Below are 20,876 nucleotides of genomic sequence, written 5' to 3'. Positions count from 1 at the left end.
CTCACATATCTTTCATCACTCTTGCCATCTGCTTCTGCAACGCAGGAGATACAACACATGTTCATTCGCTTCCTCCCACACCACTGTCCAGGGCCCCCAAACGCACACTCTGACTAAGGCAAACAATTTACTTATACTTCCTCCATCCAGCCTAGTGTATTTTATCTGGTGCAGTCTCCTCAACACTAAAAAGACCAAATACACGAGTTGATCATTTTGCCAAACATTTCTAATTTGTCCACTAACATGACCCCAAGCTCTCCGTCACTTGCCCCTTCAATTCTCCATCCAACTCACACTCTTGTCCTCTCTGACTATGGCTGCCAACGCTATTTCAACGAAGCACTATGCAAGCTCAGGAAACATCTTTCTACTAGGCACTTTGCAGATCTCTGGTTTTAACATAGCATTTAATAACTTGGACCTCAATTATAACTGTCATTTCTGTTTGACAGGAAATATTGGCATTGTGGAATTGATGTATCACTGCTTTGGTGGGGACCAGGTTGTTGCTCAGGATGGAGTCCCGCTATCAGCTCACTGTATTTGGGTTGGTCTGCATCCTTGGTTTTAATCTTTTTTTAAAAAAAACACAACTAAGTTCCTGAGCCAAAGAAGCGGTTTCCTGTTTCCATGTCTACCTGCGTTCCACTCACTCATTCCTACATTCGATCTTGTAAATGTCCTCAACTTCTCCCATTATGCCCCAGTTTACTATTATTCCAGCCATGGAACCATTTTCTGCTTTTTACTTAAGCGCTTCACATTTTACTACTTCTCTGGTGTGTGTGTGTGTGCGATGTGTATATATGGGTTCAGTCCTTATTTAAATACCATTCCATCTGTAGTTTCTTCCGCAGCTGACACACGAACAATAATTTCTCCATTAACCATTGTCAGGCAAGGTCTTGTGGCACAGTGGGTGCCTCTGAGCCAAAAGCTCTGGCTTCAAGTCAGACTCCAGGACTTAATAACCAAGGAAGATGCATTCATAACACAACCAAACAGGTTGAGTATCATCCTATAAACCCTTCCAACATACGCCAAAGACAAGTGGTAAGAGCAGGAGAGGTTCCTAGTCAGACAAATGATGGAAAAAAAAATTGGAGCCTCTATCAGCACTATTCATGGGTCCAGACTACAACATGCATGTAAAAGTAACTCGAGACTTCTTGGTAGGCCAGTTGGCTGGACGGCCGGTGTGGATCAGATTGGTGCCAACAGCACAGGGTTCAATCACTGTTCTGGCTGGAGTGGATTAGGTACCTGCGGCCTTGCCTTACCCATGGTGGAGGTCACGGTGCAGTGGATCGGACCTGCCTTTGGGCAGAGAACTGAAGAATCATTGGTGATGCCAATAATGCCTTATTTCAGTAACTAACCTGGAAAGTTTAGCACCTGTTCAGAAATAAAGGAATTTTGCCAAAACAGGTGACATGCCCTGGTTTCTTATAAACACAGGGCCCATTTAGACTAAGTGTCAGAACCTTTACACGGTTTGAAAAAGTTATGGTGTATTTATTTTTAAAAAATTAATCTGGCTAATTAAGAGTAATAAAATCAGGACCTGCGTATTTTTTAAAACAGAAGCTCTTCACTGTCTGAAAGGTCAGGGCTTCCTTATCCACTTGCCAACTCCACTTGCCCTCATCCAACCGTTTCCCCAATCCATCACTGATGTACTTTTTCAACTCTCCAGCTAAAGAAATTGTCCACATTCCTCCACCTCCCTAAACCAGTGAAATAGCATTTCCCCATGCCTTCCTGAAGAATTTTTCTAATTACCACTCCCCCACCCCACTGTCTGAGCTACTGTTACAACTTCTTCCCACCAACTACAAAGTTTTTTTTCCTCAAAATGTCCTCCTGAGGTACTTGTCTACTCAGGCCCCATTGAAGTAGCCATCTTCACTGCCAAATTCCCTTTCCCCAGTCACGTCTGCCTTCCTCCAAGCCTTGACTGAATTGTCCCTCCATGCCTAACAGCACAGGAGATCATCATGAAAACCCAGTACCTTTCAATTCTGGGAAATCTTTTGAACATCCAAACTTTGATTGCAGTCTGAGGTCTCGTGTAATGAAATCAAGTTTGAAATTATTCTAAATGTAACTAATTCTAAACATCCTTAAATTGCTGCATGTTTTTGTGATATGCAATATAAATCCTAAGCTGGTATTTTAGTCAGTTACCTGTTTCCTTTATACAAAGGCTGGCAACCATCTCAGGTGCACCCTTCATGTACACCTCTACTGGCGAATTGTCCGGCCTCTTTATGATCACACTCATCCTCTGCAGCGATGAAGCAAAGGGAAAACGACGGAGAATCCCCAAACTCATCTCTTGTTTCTGCAGGAGGGGAAAAAAACAAACGTGCAGCAAATGTTATAGATTGGGCCGTTACCTATCCATTTTCAGGGGCTTTGCCTTCATGCTATCTTGCTGTAGTCTGGAAAGCAGGACAACTTGTAGGCCAACCACCTCCCACCATGCAACTCTCCCCCACCACCCGCCTCCTCCGCAATATCACATTGCAGTAGCTAACAGATCACATGATAGTGGGTTAAAACAATATTGTCAAGTTTCACCCCCTCCTCTCTTCAATCTTTCCTGATGCTTCTGGCTGTAGCCAGGGTCCAGTTATATGGACACTGTTCACCCTCTGCTGCCTTGTCCAATAAACGAGTCCTTATTTGAGAGTTTAAACTGTGAATAGCAGCAGGCTAATTTGGAAGGTATCACAGCCAAGCCAGAGCAAGAAGCCTTGCTGATGTAGTCATATAACAGCTTACATTGGAAATCATTATACCTGGAGTCTGAGTGGCTTATCGGTTACCTTTCTGAACAGAGTTTTTAGGGAGCTCCAGGAAAATTTTGAATCCCTCGCTCTAGGCATGGAGTGTGACTCACCAAGAACACACATAGATGAGTTAGATTAACAATCAAGGGGCATGTTTATTAATAGATTACATACAACTTTTTTTTTTGGTTGAGGGGGTTGGAAGACTTTAAAAACTTTTTTCTGTAAAATAATGAAACACTTTACAAAACAAAAAGAACCAAGGTAACAGACAGCCTTTCTATTGAAGGTTCTTGGATTCCAGAGTTATATTTGGCCTGTGGATCATAACCTTACCACGTACTAACGAGATGCGCCCAGCTCAGTTGTACCCAAGATTCGTGTCCAAGGGCAGTCATATTTTGATTCTTCCCTCTTCCCTTGTACACTTGGAATAATGCAAAGCTATTGACAACACCGATGTTAACTAATTTTAATTTATCTTGCTTACTGATGATTTGCCAGTCAGGAATATCGAAAAATTGAACACTGCTGAAGTTGAACCTTTGCAGTTTTTCCATAAACTAAATTGATTAGTCTCTATTCATAAGAAATAGAAGCAGGAGTAGGCCATTCAGCCCATTGACCCTGCTCCGCCATTCAACAAGATCACGGCTGATCTGATGGCGGCCTTAACTCCACTTTCCTGCCTGTCCCCCATAGCCTTCGACATCCTTGTAGATCAAACATCTGTCTAACTCAACCTTGCGCATATTCAATGTCGCAGCCTCCACACCTTGCTGCAGAAGAGAGTTACAGAGACCAACAACCCTCAGAAGAAATGGGAGACCCCTAACTTTTAAATTGTCACCTAGTTCTAGATTCCCTCAGTGGGAAAAACATTCTGTCAGCATCTGCCCTGTCAAGCTCCTTCAGGATCTCAATCTTCTCTTGCTGATAAGTGAGACATGTTGCCAAAGCTTTTCCTCATGCATTCATCAGGAAAAATACAAGAATGCCAAATTTCAAACAAGCACAACAATTTATACTACAGGAGAAAAGAGTGTTGATTGGTGGGCAAGTCAACTCCGATTTGCCAAGATGTTGCCATGGAGAAAGCAACAGGGAACTATAGGCTCCCCAAGCTCTTGGGTAATTCAAAAAAGACACAAGGCTTGAACATATTCCTTTGTTTACAGAGAACGGGTCCCTGCGTATGAATGTATGTCACTTCTAGCCATGTTACAAAATTGGAGTCCGAGAAGTAACACTGCTAAGTACTGCCATAGCATCAAGCATTAACCAGCGATACTTACACTCCCATAAGGTTGTTCTTCCAATGGTGGTGGCTTTACGACAGACACAACCTTCATTCCAAATCTTGAAACAATATCAGACTCTGTAATCTCATCTGTCAAAATCTAAAAGGAGAGGTGGCTCTATCAGTGTAAATGGAAGTAATTTACAGGCTAACTCACAATACAGAGAACCAGCTCATCTTACACAGGCAACCAGCAGTGAGAACAACTGCACTGAATGGAACTTTAGGCATAGAGCACTCTGGGTCCAACACAAAGCTATCACATGATTTTCCCAGTAATACTCTTGAATATTGATGCTCCAGGAGTAATATCATAAGGGAACATGACATGGGTATTGTCACCACAAGACGATAGCCATCAAGTAGGAGTCAGGAGTTTAACCATTCAAGGGGGACAGAATTTGGATGGAAAGTGACCAAGAAGGTGCTATTGAACACCATTCACCAGGTAACCTTGACTCTGCCTCCTCTAAAGTTGAATGACTGTGCATAATATGAAGTGACCTTGGTGAGGAATAAGTTTAGCAGTGAAAAGGTGGTGAGGGCAACAAAATGCTTATAAATGGTTAATTTTACATTGTGGTTTGAGCTTGGTTCTGTTAGTTCAGAGTCAAACAAAGAATCAGGAATGAAAAAATACCAAAGATCTATCTTTAGTCTACAATTGTAATTGCCTGGCTTGGTTTAATGAATAAAAAGATCCCATGACACTATATAAATAAGAGCAAGGAGCTCTTCCAGTGTCCTGGCCAACATCATCCCTTCAAATCAGCAATACCAAGAACTAATCAATTGCTCATTCATCTTGCTGCTGCCATTTGTGGGATGTTACTGGTGCAGAACAGCAGCATGTTTTCCCCAAATAAACTTACTGTATAGTTTGCTGTATAGAACATCTGGAGATGTTTTAACATGATATGACGCTTTATAACTCCAAATATAATTAGCTCACTCAAACAACTAGAAAACTAAATTCTAACTTTGAGTACCAGCTGCCCTACCATGGATATTTTCTGGGAAGCTGCATTTTTGAGTCATGGAAAGAGGGTCCTTTTAGTACTACCTTTAGAACGATTAGCACACTAGAAAAATTGGTCTCAGAGCCAACTCACCCAACCAGTTGACTCAATCATCTTCAGGTCGAGTGGGTCACCAATCGGTTGGTTGTTCAAAAGGGTGACACTGTGACAGGTGGCCAGTGCATGAAGCATTGGACCGCTCACATGCCGGATGTCATGAACAATTGGCTCAAAGGTCTTGCCCCCCACCAGTACAGCCCCCCAGATGTCCAGGCCTTCTTCTGTAAGTGTTCCTGTCTGAAAGGAAAAATGGTAACGTTAAGAATGGCTGCCATCATTTCACACTCAACAATGCATCAATTGCACTTACAGACACAATTCCAGTCAATCACTGGCATCGACCATTGTCTACCTCACCTTATCAAAGCAAATGAGTTTTAGTTTGCCACAGATGTTGATGCGTGGTGGACTAATGCAGAAAATTCCATATTTTTTCAGTCTGTTCTGGGCATAGATAGTCCCAACAGTCATAGCTGCAGGGAGAGCAGGCGGAATAATGATAGTGATCAGATCCAGGACACGTTTCACCAGTCGCCCCACAGACACCTGCAGTAGATGAGGGAGAAAACACGTATTACAGGAAAGGGCAACAAAATAAGTCACATTCAGGTATTAAAGGGCTGATTTCCCAAATGCTTTCCCGATGTGGAGCCTCACCATTGGGAGCACAAATTGGAAAACACAGGGTGATCACTAGGATGTCTCAATATGTGCTCCAGGCAGAGAGACTCCACACTGCGAGCAAGCATTGGGAAAACTGGCCCTCAAGCATCCATTTCCATTGCAACAGCCAGTCACCTAAAAGTAAATAAACAATACTTAGTAGATCTTCCCCGTTAACCTCAACTAGCCCCTGGGACAGGGGCTAAAGGACAAACATTTTTCTCAGTGAAATCTGTCTCCTCAGATATCATAAACTGAACCACTCATTCCAAAAATTCACTTGGAAACAACCACTGAAAGGGTGAATAAGTTGTTTTAAACTGTTCTTAAAATATGCTTGTTCAGTTAACTATGCTTAGTACTATTACAAAGGTTCCTGTGAATCCACTGGGGTGAAGGTTTTCTCAGGGTGTTGTAGGTTAGTGACACCTTAGACACAGCAAGAAGATTTCCCTCAGAACTCACGATTTCTCACAAAATTGAAAATGAGTTCTGAGGGAAATCTTCCTGCTGTGATTAGAAAGTCACTAAAAACATTGGAAATTTACTCTCGAGAGCTATCTTTCAGCATTTGTCATAGAAAATCATTGAGATATTTCACGTATAAATGGTTTCCACAGTGGGCTGCATCAATAAATCCACCTCAAGTTACTGCTTTAAAAATAATTGACAGGTGACATTCTAGAACCTTGCCATCCCTTGAATAACAGGTTCTCCCAAAGCCGCAGCACGTTAACAGCAGGAGACATCAGGACAACTAACTGAAAAGAAGGTTGAGTTTTTGAAAACAATCTGAGCAATACTGTGCTAAGCAGTCTGCCTGCAAAGATTGCACTTTGACTTGCCACAATTTTAGAATTCCTGCTGAAAAGAAACTAAAATCTCAGGATTGGAGGAATAGACAAACTAAATACAGGAATTCACTACAGTTTGTGACCTGCTCCCTGCTTCCCCATTCTGAAATTTCTAAGGTATGCAAAGAGTGGCACTTCCTGACAATATCTCCTTTTCTTTTATTGAGGAGCGCCTGATCTTTATTCAAGGTCTCTCCATGGCAGTACAGCCATGAGAGCTCAATGTGTTGGGCTTTATGGGTGTGAACCCCCTCTACTACTCCATACCATAGAATCTGGAGACTTAATGGTATACCACATTCTTGGATCCAATCCTTCTAGAATTGAGAATTTGCACTGCATTGACTATCATGACAAGGAAACAGTGACTGGTCTATATTCAGATATATAAATCGAAAACCTGGAAACGTAGCTGGCAATCATAATGAAGATAAGTGGAACTCAAAACACTTACCTTCTGCCTCTCTAGAATCACAATGCTGTATATGTCCCCAATCAAAGCTGCAAAAAATAAAAACAACTGCTAATCCTGAATTACACTTGATCACAGACTATGTCTCTAATATACAAAATACTCCAATCTTTGGAGTGATTGGGTAGTAGAGTAACCGTGGCATCCTAGTTTCCTTGCCGACACTTCTTGACATGTCTCCCCTCTTCTGCTGAAGGCACTGGCTCATGGTGGGGTCTAATTCCTAAGGTGCTGGCATCTCTCTAGTACCTTGCCAAATGGGCACTCTTTATGGGTGAACCTAGTAAGTGCCAGCAGGTTATTTGACCATAGATGGCATCACAGCCAAACCTAATTTTGTCTTTCCCAAGACTGTCCATTGGCTCTATGGCAGCAATCAGGAGCCCTCGATCATTGTGAATAACATCCTACACTGAATGTGTACAAAACTAGTGCCAGTCTGGGAGAACAGCATCCATCTACTGCATCCTTAAATTTAACCTATAAATCTGGTCCCTCATTTTAAAAGAAAATCTGGTTCCTCATTTTTTTTTCAAATTAATCATTGCTAGGATAAGGGAGCTAGTTTTAGTGATGCAAACTGATGGATAACAGCATCTTGGGATCTGAACTAAACAAGCAGCAGGGGAAAAGTGGCTTTGAAATACAGGATCTTTATCAGAGACAGGTCTATTCAATCAAAGAATTACATACATTATATATCTGCCAACAGAAATGGAGTGCAGCTGACTAATTGAGTGAAGACTTGGAGTTTGGTGAAAGGGGAGATTGATGAAGGGGAGGAGGAGTTGTTTGTTTCTTTTTCTATCTTTCTCACCCCATAGAAATTGATTCTTGCTCTACAACAGGGAAAGGAACTAGCTGTTTGGTGAGTACCTAGTAAGTTCTATTCTATCCCTAAGATTTAAAATAGTACGCAATTTGGTGGTCAAGTTAATAAAATATATAAGAAAGCAACATAAATAAGTGATTAATATAATTAAGTAATTATTTAAAACACATTAAGGATTGCAGGGCAGGTGATGGGTCAAGGCTGCAGCATGTGGGAGCTTCCAGTTAACATTGCAATCCAGGGCAAACACGTCTGCAACAAGTGTTTGCGATTTGAGGAACTTCGGCTCAGAGTCACTGAGCTGGAGGCTCAGCTGCGACTCTGCAACACATCAAGGTGGGGGGAATGTTGCTTGGATGCTTTATACCAGGAGGCAGTCACACCACTTAGGATGGGGTCTTCTGATTTGGTCAGTGACTGCGAGTGAGGCAGGTAAGGGGACCTAGAGGGCAGCAGCACAGGAGTGTGAGTCTCTGCAATTATCTAACAGGTTTGAGGTTCTCTCAGCTTGTTTGGATGAGCGCGGGGGCTGCTGGGTGGATGAGGAAACTGGCCATGGCATCGTGGTACAGGAAGCCATCCAAATGGGGGGAGTTAAAAGGAATGTAGTGGACAGTATAGTGAGGGGGACTGACACTGTTCTCTGTAGCAAAGAGCGAGAGTCCAGATAGCTTTGTTGCCTGCCCAGTGTCAGAGTTTGGGACATCTACTCAGGGCTGGAGAGGAACTTTGCTGTGGGAGGGGGAGGATCCAGTGGCCACGATCTATAGAGGTACCAACGACATAGGCATGATGAGGAAGGAGGCTCTGCATAGTCACTATGACAAGCTAGGCACCAAAATTAAGAAGCAGAACCTCAAAGCTAATAGTTTCTGGATTATTACCTGAGCCACATGCAAATTGGCATAGGACAAATAAGATTAGAGAAATAGATGCATGGCTCAAAGACTGGTGTGGGAGAAATGGGTTCCGGTTTGTGCTGCACTGATGCCGGTATTGGGGAAAGTGGGATCTGTACCATTGGGACGGTCTACACCTGAACCGCTTTGGGGCTGGTGTCCTCGCGAACCGCCTAACTAGGAAAGTAGAAAGGGTTTTAAACTGAATAGTGGGGACAAGGGATCAAATTTGGGAAGATGTGGTAAACCAAAGAGTAGAGACAAGGCAAGAGAGACAGGTATCAATATGGGAAATGATAAACAGACTGTAACAAGAAGGGATGGAGAGTACAAATCTAAGAGCAAATCAACAGATAAGGCTAGACTCTATAAAAATAATAAAAAGGGCAAAACTAAAGGCTCTATATCTAAATGCACGTAGCATTTGAAACGAAACAGGTGACCTGATAGCACAAATAGAAATAAATAAGTACGATCTGATAACCATTACAGAGACATGCCTACAGGATGACATAGATTGGGACCTGAATATTGAAGGGTATGTGACATTTAGAAAGTTAGGAAAAGATGGAGGAGTGGCTCTATTAATTAATTAGCACATTAGAGAGAGATGACTTAAATTCAGGAAATCAGGATGTAGAAGTGGTTTGGGTTGAGATGAAGAATGAAAAAAATCAAGAAGTTACTTGTGGGAGTGGTGTAAAGGCCAATACAGTGGTGTATTGTAACTACACAGTAGGACAGAGTATAAGAGAAGAGATAATGGGAGCTTGCCAGAAAGGCACAGCAACAATCATGGGGGATTTTAATCTACATACTGACTGGAAAAAATCAGATGGGCAAAGGTAACGTAGATGAGTTCATAAAACGTTTTTGGGATATTTTCTTAGAACAGCACATTCTGGAGCCAACCAGAGAGCAGGCTATACTAGACCTGCTTTTGAGCAACGAGATAGGATTCATTGATAACCTCCTAGTGAAGGCACCCCTAAGTGGCAGCGATCATAATATGATTGAATTTTACATTCATTTTGAGGGAGAAACTAGTGTGTCCAAGACCAGTATTTTAAACTTAAATAAGGGCAATTATGAGGGTATGAAAGCAGAGCTAGCTAAAGTGAACTGGCAAATGAGGTTAAGAGTCAATAGAAGTTCAGTGGCAGACATTTAAAGGAATATTACAGAATAGATACATTCCAATGAGAAAGAAAAATTCAAAGGGGAGGGCCCACCATCAATGGTTAACTAAAGGAGATAAAGAGAGTATCAAACTTTAAGTAAAAGCATATAATTACACAAAGACGGGTGGCAGGTCAGAAGATTGGAAAGAATATAATGAACAACAAAGATTGACAAAAAGATTATTAAGGACAGAAAAATTAGAGAAAGCTAGCTAGTAACATAAGGACAGATAGTAAGAGTTTCTATAGATATTTAAATAAGAAAAGATTTAACAAAGTGAGCGTTGGTCCCATAGAGTGTGTCTGGGAAATTGATGATGAAAAGTAGGGAGATGACGGATGAATTAAACAGGTATTTTACTTTGCTTTTCACTATAGAGGACACAAGTAACATGCTGGAAATAGCTGTAAACCAGGGAATGGAAGGGAGGGAGAACTCAGGAAAATTACAATCACTAGGGTAGTGGTATTGAGCAAATTGTTGGGACAGCGGGCTGACAAATCCACAGGTCCGCATGGACTTCACCCTAAAGTCTTGAAAGAAGTGGCTACTGAGATAGCTGATACACTAGTTTTAATTTTCCAAAATTCCTGAGATTCGGGAAAGGTTCCATTAGATTGGAAGAGAGCAAATATAACTCCTTCAGTCAAAAAGGGAGGGAGACAGAAAGCAGGAAACTATATGCCAGTTAGTCTAACATCTGTCATAGGGAAAATGTTAGAAGTTATTATTAAAGATGATACTTAGAAAAATTCAAGGCAATCAGGCAGAGTCAACATGGTTTTGTAAAAAGGAAATCATGTTTAACCAATTTATTGGAGTTCTTTGAAGGAGTCATATGTGCTGTGGATAAAGGGGAACCAGTGGATGTACTGTACTTGGCATTAATAAAATGCCACATCAATGGTTATTGCAGAAAATAAAAGCTCGTGGTGTGGGGGTAACATATTGGCATGGAAAGATGATTGGCTAGCCAACAGGAAGCAGAGAGTTGTCATAAATGGGTCTTTTTTTGGTTGGCAGGATGTGACAAGTGGTGTGCCTCGGGGATCAGTGCTGGGGCCCTCAACTTTTCACAATTTATGTAAATGACTTGGATGAAGGGTCCGAGGGAATGGTTGCTAAATTTGTTGATGACACAAAGATAGGTAGGAAAGTAAATTGTGAAGAGGAAGTAAGGAGGCTACAAGGGGACGTAGATAGGTTAAGTGAGTGGGCAAAGATCTGGCAAATGGAATATAATGTGGGCAAATGTGAAATTGTTCATTTTGGCAGGAAGAATAAAAAAGCATATTATCTTAATTGTGAGGGATTGCAGAGCTCTGAGATTCAGAGGGATCTGGGTGTCCTAACGCATGAATCACAAAAGGTTAGTATGCAGGTACAGCAAGTAATTAGGAAATCTAATAGAATGTTATAATTTACTGAGGGGAATTGATTACAAAAGTAGGGAGGTTATGCTTCAGTTGTACAGGCCACTAGTGAGGCCATATCTGGAGTATTGTGGTCTCCCTATTTAAAGGAAGATGTAAACGCGTTAGAAGCAATTCAGAAAAAGTTTACTCGACTCATACCAGGAATGGGCGAGTTGTCTTATGAGGAAAGGCTGGAAAGGTTAGGCTTGAATGCACTGGAATTTACAAGAGCAAGAGATGACTTAATTGAAACCTTTAAGGTCCTGAGGGATCTGAGTGGATGTGGAGAGGTTGTTTCCTCTTGTGGGAGAATCTAGAACTAGGTGTCACTGTTTAAAAATAAGAGGTCGTTCATTTATGACAGATGAGGAGAAATTTTTTCTCTTGAGGGCTGAGTGTCTTTGGAACACTCTTCCTCAAAAGGTGGTGGAAGCAGAGTCTTTGAATATTTTTAAGGCAGGGCTAGGTAGATTCTTGATTAACAAGGGGATGGAAGGTTATTGGGAGTAGGCAGGTATGTGAGGTTGAGATTACACTCAGGTCAGCCATGATCTTTTTGAATGACGGAGCTGGCTCAAGGGGCTGAATGGCCTACTCCTGCTCCTAATCCATATGTTCGTAATACAGGAGGTAAGGAATGAGAGTTAAGGTGAATAACGGGGTGCCTTCACATCCCATTGTGCTGAATACTTTTGTTAATTTGTCCAACAATGATTTTGAAGACTGACCCCTGAGCAATTTCAGCTGCTGTTTGTGGGGGACTGGAGTGCAGGCCAAGGCCTTCCTCAGAGGGAAACAGAGGTTCCAAAACATGCACATACCTAAAGCACCACTCTCCCCTTCAAAACAAAAAAACACAGCTTACCGAGTACTGCAAGGAAGATGATAAATTTCACAGCATCTTTGTAGAATTTAAATCCCAGAGGCTTGGGGTACAGAATAGAACTGGTCAGTTCTCCTTTAGCAGTACTAAAGCCTACAGAGAGGAAAAAGAGATGAGGATTTGTCACGGATTGGAAAACGTACAAAACTGACAATGGGGCAGAATGCCATGATACTTGATTACTACATGTTGATATGCAACATGACAGCAAATTTTCACAAATGCCAATTCTAGTAGCAGAGCTGAAAAATAACCTCATCCAACTTTGCTGACATTTCAATGTAAATTTAAATTCAATTCAGAATCAACTTTGAACTGTTATTATTGGAGGACAGTATTTTAACATAAAGCAATCACCCAACACTGCTCTGTAAAGAAAGATTTGCGACTCCTCCTATATCTGTAAAAATAAAATCCAACTAGCCTAGTTAAAGGTAACCTGATAAGAAAATCAGTACTAAAATAAAAGTACTGCGGATTTTAGAAATCTGGAATAAAAACAATCAGTGCTGGAAACACTCAGCAGGTCTGGCTGCATCTGTGGAGACAGAAACAGAGCTAATGTTTCAAGTCCAAAATGACTCTTTTGAAGAAGAGTCATACTAGACTCGAATTGTTAACTCTGTATCTCTCCCCACAGATGTTGCCAGACCTGCTGAGTTTTTCCAGCACTTTCGCATGCCAGGTGCTACAGATAGAAAAGAATTGCTCTGGTGTTGGAAAGGTATCTTACAAGTTGGAATACAGTAATGGGTCCTGCGGCTTAGAAACTTATTTGTTCTCCCTGGTAGTGGTAAACAACTTTAAAAAAAATTATATTGGGGAATAGTTACATTAAGAGCATCCTGACCATCAGCATAATTACCCACAAGAGAGATATTTGTACCTTAACCCTTAAAATTGGCTTTTATAATATGTAACTAATGTAAAATTTCAAAATCAAAAGGCTTACACCCACAATTTAGGTCTGTGACACTTAACCCTACTTCTCCAACATGATGTATAATTTTTGGCTCAAAAGGATGGGAGGTGCAGGAGATTTAGCCTCAAGCTTCTGCCTTGCATCATCATCCCTTTTGTTATATAATGAGTCCTGCCCCCAACCCTATCACAGATCTTCACTTTTGTTCTACGCCTTTCTCTGCAACTTCTCTCCTTGGCTCTATACTTGCTTATAAATTGTTAAATCTTGGACTTCTTCCAGTTGTGGGGATAGGTCAGCAACCTGAAATATTAACACTGTTCCTCCCTCCACAGATGCTGCCTGACCTGCTGAGTAGTTACAGCATTTTCCATTTTTATTTCTGCCTTTACCACTTGGCAATTAGGTGTTTCTCAATTTAGCCTTCCTCCACTTTCAGATCAACAACCTTCAGCGGTGACACTAACAGGCATGAAGCCCTGAAAAGCCATCACATTTCAGATCACCTCCTGGCACCAGCCAGATGGGGTCCTCATATCAAAGTCTGTGATCGGACAACAGGAATACAAAAATAAATCACTGTGTTCTTAGATAACATGCAACCAGGCTCAAGGGATACATATGCTTCATGGTTTACACAAGAGGTCCCACTGCTACCATCCAATTAACAATATCTATTATTAAGTTTGTCCTGAACTTCAGTTGCCATTTGCATTCTTTCCCTCCCTTTACCTGACTTCTGTCTCTGCCCATTCAGTACCTGTTCTCACTACTACAGCCACCACCTGCTGATCCATGCTGTAGTTCTTCGACTGGAGGACTTGAGTTCCACAGAAGAGTGTGTGCCGTTTGTGTTCTTCGGGGGAATAGTTCACATCCTGATCAGGTAGAGGGGTCTTCATCACCGGCACACTCTCACCTGGCAAAATATCACAGCAGTATTGATTCCTTTCCACTGTATAACAGTAAGGGACTTACTTTCAACAAGTTCATCCTAATGTTTCCAAAGGACTAATAGGTCATTCAATAGTGTAAATTACAGGACATTCTGATAGTGTAAATGACACCTCAGTGTCCCTTTAATAGTTTTCATTTACAGCAGGTCAGACAATTTACTGCATCCCTTTCTCTGGAATTCTCTCCCAAAATCATTTCACCATACATCTTTCCTTCAATAATCCCTTAAAAACTATTCTTTTTAACCACTGCTGTAGCCTTCACCCAGCTATTTTAACCTCCATTTTTCCTTCCAGAAATGCTATAAAACAACAAGTTGTTAATTTTCCTTATTCCTAAAGTGTATGGAAAATCACAATTAGGTTTGCCTTTGCTCAATTCTTTCAGATGACAAAAAACAGGAACATTTCAAATACAATTAACAAGATGCAACAATCTCACATCAGTGCAAGATTTATTAGGACATGGTGAGGTAGTGACAAACCAGAGCAATATTTCTCCTGGCAGGAGAGATCCAGAAGGACAGAAAAAGCACCAACCCTCTCCATGTTACTAACCTGAAAATTCAACCTAGGGAAATTCTTTTAACACTGGCCTGTGAGGTCCTCACAAGTAGAATAAGCTCTTTACTCCATTCTTATCCAGCTAACTGATAAATGCAAGAATATACTTTGTTACTTGCACTGCAATATGCTGTTCTGAGATGGATTCCCAACAGCTGTCAAGAATGATGTCTGTCTAATATGAGAGGCTTAAAGAAACAGTGTTGGTGGCATTACATCCTGACTTAGTGGGCTCAAGATAAATGTTTGCGGATTAAATTTGCAGGCTTCAAACGTGTCTCCCTTGCCCTGGCAACAGATGCTTCACTCACAGGCTGGGCACCAATTTCAAGAGGAAATTCCGAGGGAGGGAGCCGTAAGGCGATTAAACTGCTTTAACAGTCCACATTAAATAAGAAAATTCCATTTCCCAGACAGAACAACATTCAATTCAGTCTGTGCTGCATGTTCATGAACCAGTTCTTAAACGTAAATCATTCACATCTACAGGAAAATGCACTCGCATAGAATTCAAATGAGTACGGAATTGGGTTTGTGGGTAAATAGCCCTTTAAAGTTCATCATCTAGGCCAACACATGAATAGTCACAAATGAGATTGCCAGAGAATGACTGACAGCTGTGGAAACATAGACCAGTCAGTATCTTCAGGGCAGCAAGGAGAAAAGAACTGGTTCAGTTTGATTCTCACCTGTAAGCATGCTCTCATTGACCATACACTCCCCAGTTAGGAGTGCTGCATCACATGGGACTTGAATCCCATCTTCAGGGATCACAATGCAGTCACCAGGTACTAAATCCTGAGAATTCACCATTTCCTCTTCTGTAAAAGAAAATAATAGACCCATTATCAGCCTAGTGCAGGAGATAAGCTAGCAAGGAATTTTTTTTATTCTTTCATGGGATGTGACAAGGCCAGCATTTGTTGCCCATCCCTAATTGCCCTTGAACTGAATAGCTTGTTAGACCATTTCAGAGGGCAGTTAAGAGTCAACCACATTGTTGTGGGTCTGGAGTCACATGTAGGCCAGGCAGGAGGGCAGATTCCCTTCCCTAAAGGGCATAAGGGAACCAAATGGGTTTTTACAACAATTGATGATGGTTTCATGATCACCATTACTGAGGTTAGCATTCCACTGAAATTCCACTGTTTGCCATGGTGAGATTTGAACTCATGTCTCCAGGGCATTAGTCCGGGTCTCTAGATTACTAGTCCTGTGACGTTACCACTATGTCAGTCTCCCTCCATTACAGACCATCTCAAGGGCAAGACCGCAGACTAGGTCATTAAGTAAAAACACTGAATTCACTCACAGCCTAAAGAACAATCCTGAGATTATAACAATGAGTACTTCCACAAAATTTGTAAATGAACACTATTAGGGTAGAAATTATAGTCTGAACAATTCTCAGACAATTGCTTAACCTGCTTGTACCTAAATGTAAAACAAAAATAAAAATACCTGGAAAAACTCAGCAGGTCTGGCAGCATCTGCAGAGAGGAACACAGTTAACGTTTCGAGTCCGTATGACTCTTCAACAGAACTAAGTAAAAATAGAAAAGAGGTGAAATATAAGCTGGTTTAAGGTGGGAGCGGGGGAAAAGAGAGCTGGATAGAGGGCCAGTGACAGGTGGAGATAACCAAAAGATGTCATAGACAAACGGTCAAAGAGGTGTTGAAGGTGGTGATATTATCTAAGGAATGTGCTAATTAAGGGTAGGAAGCAGGACAAGCAAGGTACAGATAGCCCGAGTGGGGATGGGGTGGGGTGAAGGGAAGGGATCGAAATAGGCTAAAAGGTAGAGATAAAACAATGGATGGAAATACATTTAAAAATAATGGAAATAGGTGGGAAAAGAAAAATCTATATAAATTATTGGGGAAAAAAAGGGGGGGTATCGGAAAGAGGGTGGGGATGGAGGAGACAGTTCATGATCTAAAATTGTTGAACTCAATATTCAGTCCGGAAGGCTGTAAAGTGCCTAGTCGGAAGATGAGGTGCTGTTCCTCCAGTTTGCGTTGAGCTTCACTGGAACAATGCAGCAGGCCAAGGATGGACATGTGGGCATGAGAGCAGGGTGGAGTGTTGAAATGGCAAGCGACAGGGAGGTCTGGGTCATGCATGCAGACAGACCGAAGGTGTTCCGCAAAGCGGTCACCCAGTCTGCGTTTGGTCTCTCCAATGTAGAGGAAACCGCACTGGGAGCAACGAATGCAGTAGACTAAATTGAGGGAAGTGCAAGTGAAATGCCACTTCACTTGAATGGACTGTTTGGGCCCTTGGACGGTGAGGAGAGGAGAAGTAAAGGGGCAGGTGTTGCACCTTCTGTGGTTGCATGGGAAGGTGCCGTGGGAGGGGGTTGAGGGTAGGGGGTGACAGAGGAGTGGACCAGGGTGTCCCAGAGGGAACGATCCCTGCAGAATGCCGCCAGGGGGGGTGAAGGGAAGATGTGTTTGGTGGTGGCATCATGCTGGAGTTGGCGGAAAATGATCCTTTGAATGCGGAGGCTGGTAGGGTGATAAGTGAGGACAAGGGGGACCCTTATCATGGTTCTGGGAGGGAGAGGAAGGTGCGAGGGCGGATGCGCGGGAGATGGGCCGGACACGGTTGAGGGCCCTGTCAACCACCGTGGATGTAAAACCTACCTAAATGTGTCCGTGTCATTTGGGTTGACATCTGTTGACATAGCACAGGATGGAATTTGCTTTAAATAAGATATGTATATACAAAAGAACATTTATACAATATGCTCAGTAATTTGAAATTACTTAACATCTGTGGGTTCTAGTAGGATTGATAAACTGCTCAGCAGAAATAGCAGTGAAAGATTGGTATTCTATTAAAACAGTTACGTAATAACCACCTCATAAATATTAACTATATTTCATTTTGGTCATGGAGTGAACCTAAACGACAGAGTAGATGCGCTATCCTCAAAGATTCAGTGGCATCTCAGGTATCTAAGCAGGCTAAGAAGGTCAGTACAAGGAGATCTGTATGTGCACATGTATGTGGAAATAATTCACACAATGACTCCTCTCAGGAATATACAGTATCTGCCATTTCTTCCTTCATATATTCTATAATATACATAGTGTCTGCCATTTGATAAGACACTTAAGTGTCACTCTTTTTTTAAAAAACCTCTCCTCCTCTGAAGGTGCTGGCTTTTACTGGGGTGTAGGTTCCACAAATATTCTGATAACCTCCCCCCACACAATGTATCCAATCCTCTCACATATCTCAACAGTGTGGGATATTGCAATTAATCCTACCCTCCACATCTGCTCTCAAAATCAAATATTCTCGCTGATTTTAACTTTCCTAGCCCAAAAACATCAAAATATGACCTGCCATCATTTAATATGGTATCCAGTCTCAGGTCATTTAGGTAAATCTACTGTTTTTGGAATGACATGGATTTAAAGCTCTGATTCTATGGTTATGCTCTCCTTGCTCATTCAAAGTTCAAGTGTGTAACTGTTAATAGTGGCTTTGCTGCAGAAACCTGAACTATGTATTGATGTTACTGTCACACAAATTAAGTTGGAAGTTAGTTTTATGCCACACAGAAGGCCAAAGCCGAGGTGATGGAATTGCATATAAGGTAAACAACAACATGTAGGCAGTGTTGAGAAGCTGGCAGAAGGGATCATGTATTGATGATTTACTGCATTTATGGCCATCCTGCTTGTTAAAATTGAGTGCCTCCATTTTCCCGATTACTTAAAAAAAAACTGACTTATTTTACCTGTGCTAATAAATTAGGTAGAAATTATTACATTTCAACATTTTATATTATAACCATTCCAAAGCAAAATTAAATGAATGGATGTACACAAGAACAGGTGCAACTCTAGTCTGTTATGTTTCTGACAAGAAACTACCTCCAGTTACTGGCAATATGATTGTCTGATAACTCCCACATTTTCCAGTAAAATCTGTGACTGGCATGGACTTGATGGGCTGAATGGCCTCCTTCTGTGCCTAAATGACTGACACAGAAACAAATATGTAATTGTAACAGGCACCATAAAATCAGAGCTAGGCCTTATAGAAGTGAAACCAGGATGTACCTTTTCACTCCAGGAGTACTAGAACTTGCTACACCTCAGGATTTAGGTTCTGGTCAATTGAAATTTTTTTGACTGACATCAATAGATATTGTTGGGTGAGGGCATAAAGGGACATGTAATAAAGATGGGTCAATGCATTTGATGTGGTTCAGTGGTAGCACACTCACCTTTGACTCAATAAGTTGTGGATTCAAGACCCACTTGAGAGACTTGAGCACAAAATCTAGGCTGACACTCCAGTGCAGTACATGAAGGAGTACTGCACCACTGAGGTGTTGTCCTTCAAAAAGACATTAAACCAATGCGTGCCCTCTCAGCTGCATGTAAAAATTCTATGGTATTATTTTGAAGAACAGCAAGTGAGTTCTCCCCAGTGTCCTGGTATTTACCAACATTTCTAAAAAAATAAGATTATCTGGTCATTATTACATTGTGTTATGATGCAGCAGGTGGTATTTTGCCAGGCTGACCAAATCCACAAGGGACACTTAGCCACACTAGCACAATGATTTTGCAATTTGTATTTATTACGTGAAGGCTTGTGCACTGAAGTCAGAAGTAATGAGTCCACTACTACCTTTAAAGATTACATTAAAACATTTATCAACAAAAGAAAAACTTAAACACACAAAATTACAGTTACAGAGTTATAACAGTTCCCAAAATTTCTACTTAACCAGACTCCCAACTGCACGCCCCCTTTAAAGCAACTGTCCAAACAGATTCCAAATTTATAAAGTCATCCAGCAAATTTACCACAAGCACCCACTGGACAATGGGCTTCCAAAGGCTTTTAACACAACTTTGGTTACTGGAACAGCAAATTTCTGTAGGGTGGCTAGAGGTTTGTTCTCCCCCAACCCCAAAGTCTGTTTTACACAGTCACCTTTCCAGATCTCACATGGTCGCCCCCACCACCCCCCACCCCTACACACACAGCTTTCATTCCTTCTTTAAATATATTTTATCTCTTTTGATTTATAAATCCCATTGTTTCAACTTGTCTTTAGAGTGAAGTTACTTTTCCCAGAATATAAAAATCTTTCATGTTATCATTACGGCCAGCACTTTTGGGAAACATCAACGTAATAACCTTACCTTATTTACCTTTCCAGTTGTAAACATTTTCCATGCCTCTTTAAAAACACTCCTTCACTTATCTAAAAATGAAAATTTTACTCACACCGTCTTTGCTGAGACTTCACCCTAGCTTTATTCATCTCTATTTCAAATGCCTGTTTTACATCTCACTTCTTTGATAATTTAAACCTTGCAGTCTATTCGTCTCTAATTTAATTAATTTAGCCACACACAGAACCATACACACACAAACCTACTTTAAAATATCCCACAATAATATTGTGAAAAATATGAGTGTTTCTCAACAATTGCCATTTGTGGAATCTTCCTGAAAAAAAATGGTTGGTGTGTTCCCAACAATACAACAGTGACTACATATCAATTCTATACTATTGGCTTTAAATGCTTTGGGACATTTTGAGGTCATGAAAAGTACCATATAAATCCAAATTCTTTATTCCTTTAGTTGAGGTGCAGATCTAATTGATCAGGCTTGAGGGGCTAAATGGCCAACTGTTGTTCCTATATTCCTAAAAGTCCTGAGATCAGGACTAAAGATCAGTTAACAGTACAGTAAGGGGGCTGAACCAGAGGCCTTTATCTCTAGAATTCAATCCTAAAATGGGCAGTACCTTACCAATAATCCATGAACAAAGATACTTGCATTGTTTTAAGCGCCATCTCCATCCCACATGTTACTGTCTCATAAACTTTACACTGTGAATTGCCCATTATGTAAAGATAATCCAGCCTATGTAATATATTATACTGTATTATACAGTAATAGCATCAGTCACTTGCCTCCAGTTTCTCTGCAGACCCGCACATTGAGCGTTAGCTTCACCATATCCCGCAGTGTTACACTTTGCTGCACAAAGGAAACAGTCACAATCAGTGACT

General features: G+C 41.3%; 1 protein-coding gene across 1 annotated transcript in view; it reads right to left on the bottom strand.

Annotated features, from left to right (window-relative positions):
* The window catches only part of atp13a2 (ATPase cation transporting 13A2), an 84,884-nt gene that overhangs the window by 12,616 nt on the left and 51,392 nt on the right, over positions 1 to 20,876 (bottom strand). The window contains exons 10-18 of the mRNA XM_078558124.1: positions 20,778 to 20,844; positions 15,509 to 15,640; positions 14,060 to 14,218; positions 12,360 to 12,470; positions 7,149 to 7,195; positions 5,535 to 5,723; positions 5,211 to 5,414; positions 4,094 to 4,198; positions 2,191 to 2,347 (exon numbers count right to left, since the gene is read on the bottom strand). Coding sequence (XP_078414250.1) covers positions 2,191 to 2,347; positions 4,094 to 4,198; positions 5,211 to 5,414; positions 5,535 to 5,723; positions 7,149 to 7,195; positions 12,360 to 12,470; positions 14,060 to 14,218; positions 15,509 to 15,640; positions 20,778 to 20,844 — 1,171 coding nt within the window. The remainder of the gene's footprint in view (positions 1 to 2,190; positions 2,348 to 4,093; positions 4,199 to 5,210; positions 5,415 to 5,534; positions 5,724 to 7,148; positions 7,196 to 12,359; positions 12,471 to 14,059; positions 14,219 to 15,508; positions 15,641 to 20,777; positions 20,845 to 20,876) is intronic.

The sequence above is a fragment of the Cetorhinus maximus genome, chromosome 15 (assembly GCF_964194155.1).
Source record: "Cetorhinus maximus chromosome 15, sCetMax3.hap1.1, whole genome shotgun sequence".
Classification (NCBI taxonomy): Eukaryota; Metazoa; Chordata; class Chondrichthyes; order Lamniformes; family Cetorhinidae; genus Cetorhinus; species Cetorhinus maximus.
Note: the sequence above shows the minus strand (reverse complement) of the source record. Positions and strands in the feature narration are given on the sequence as shown.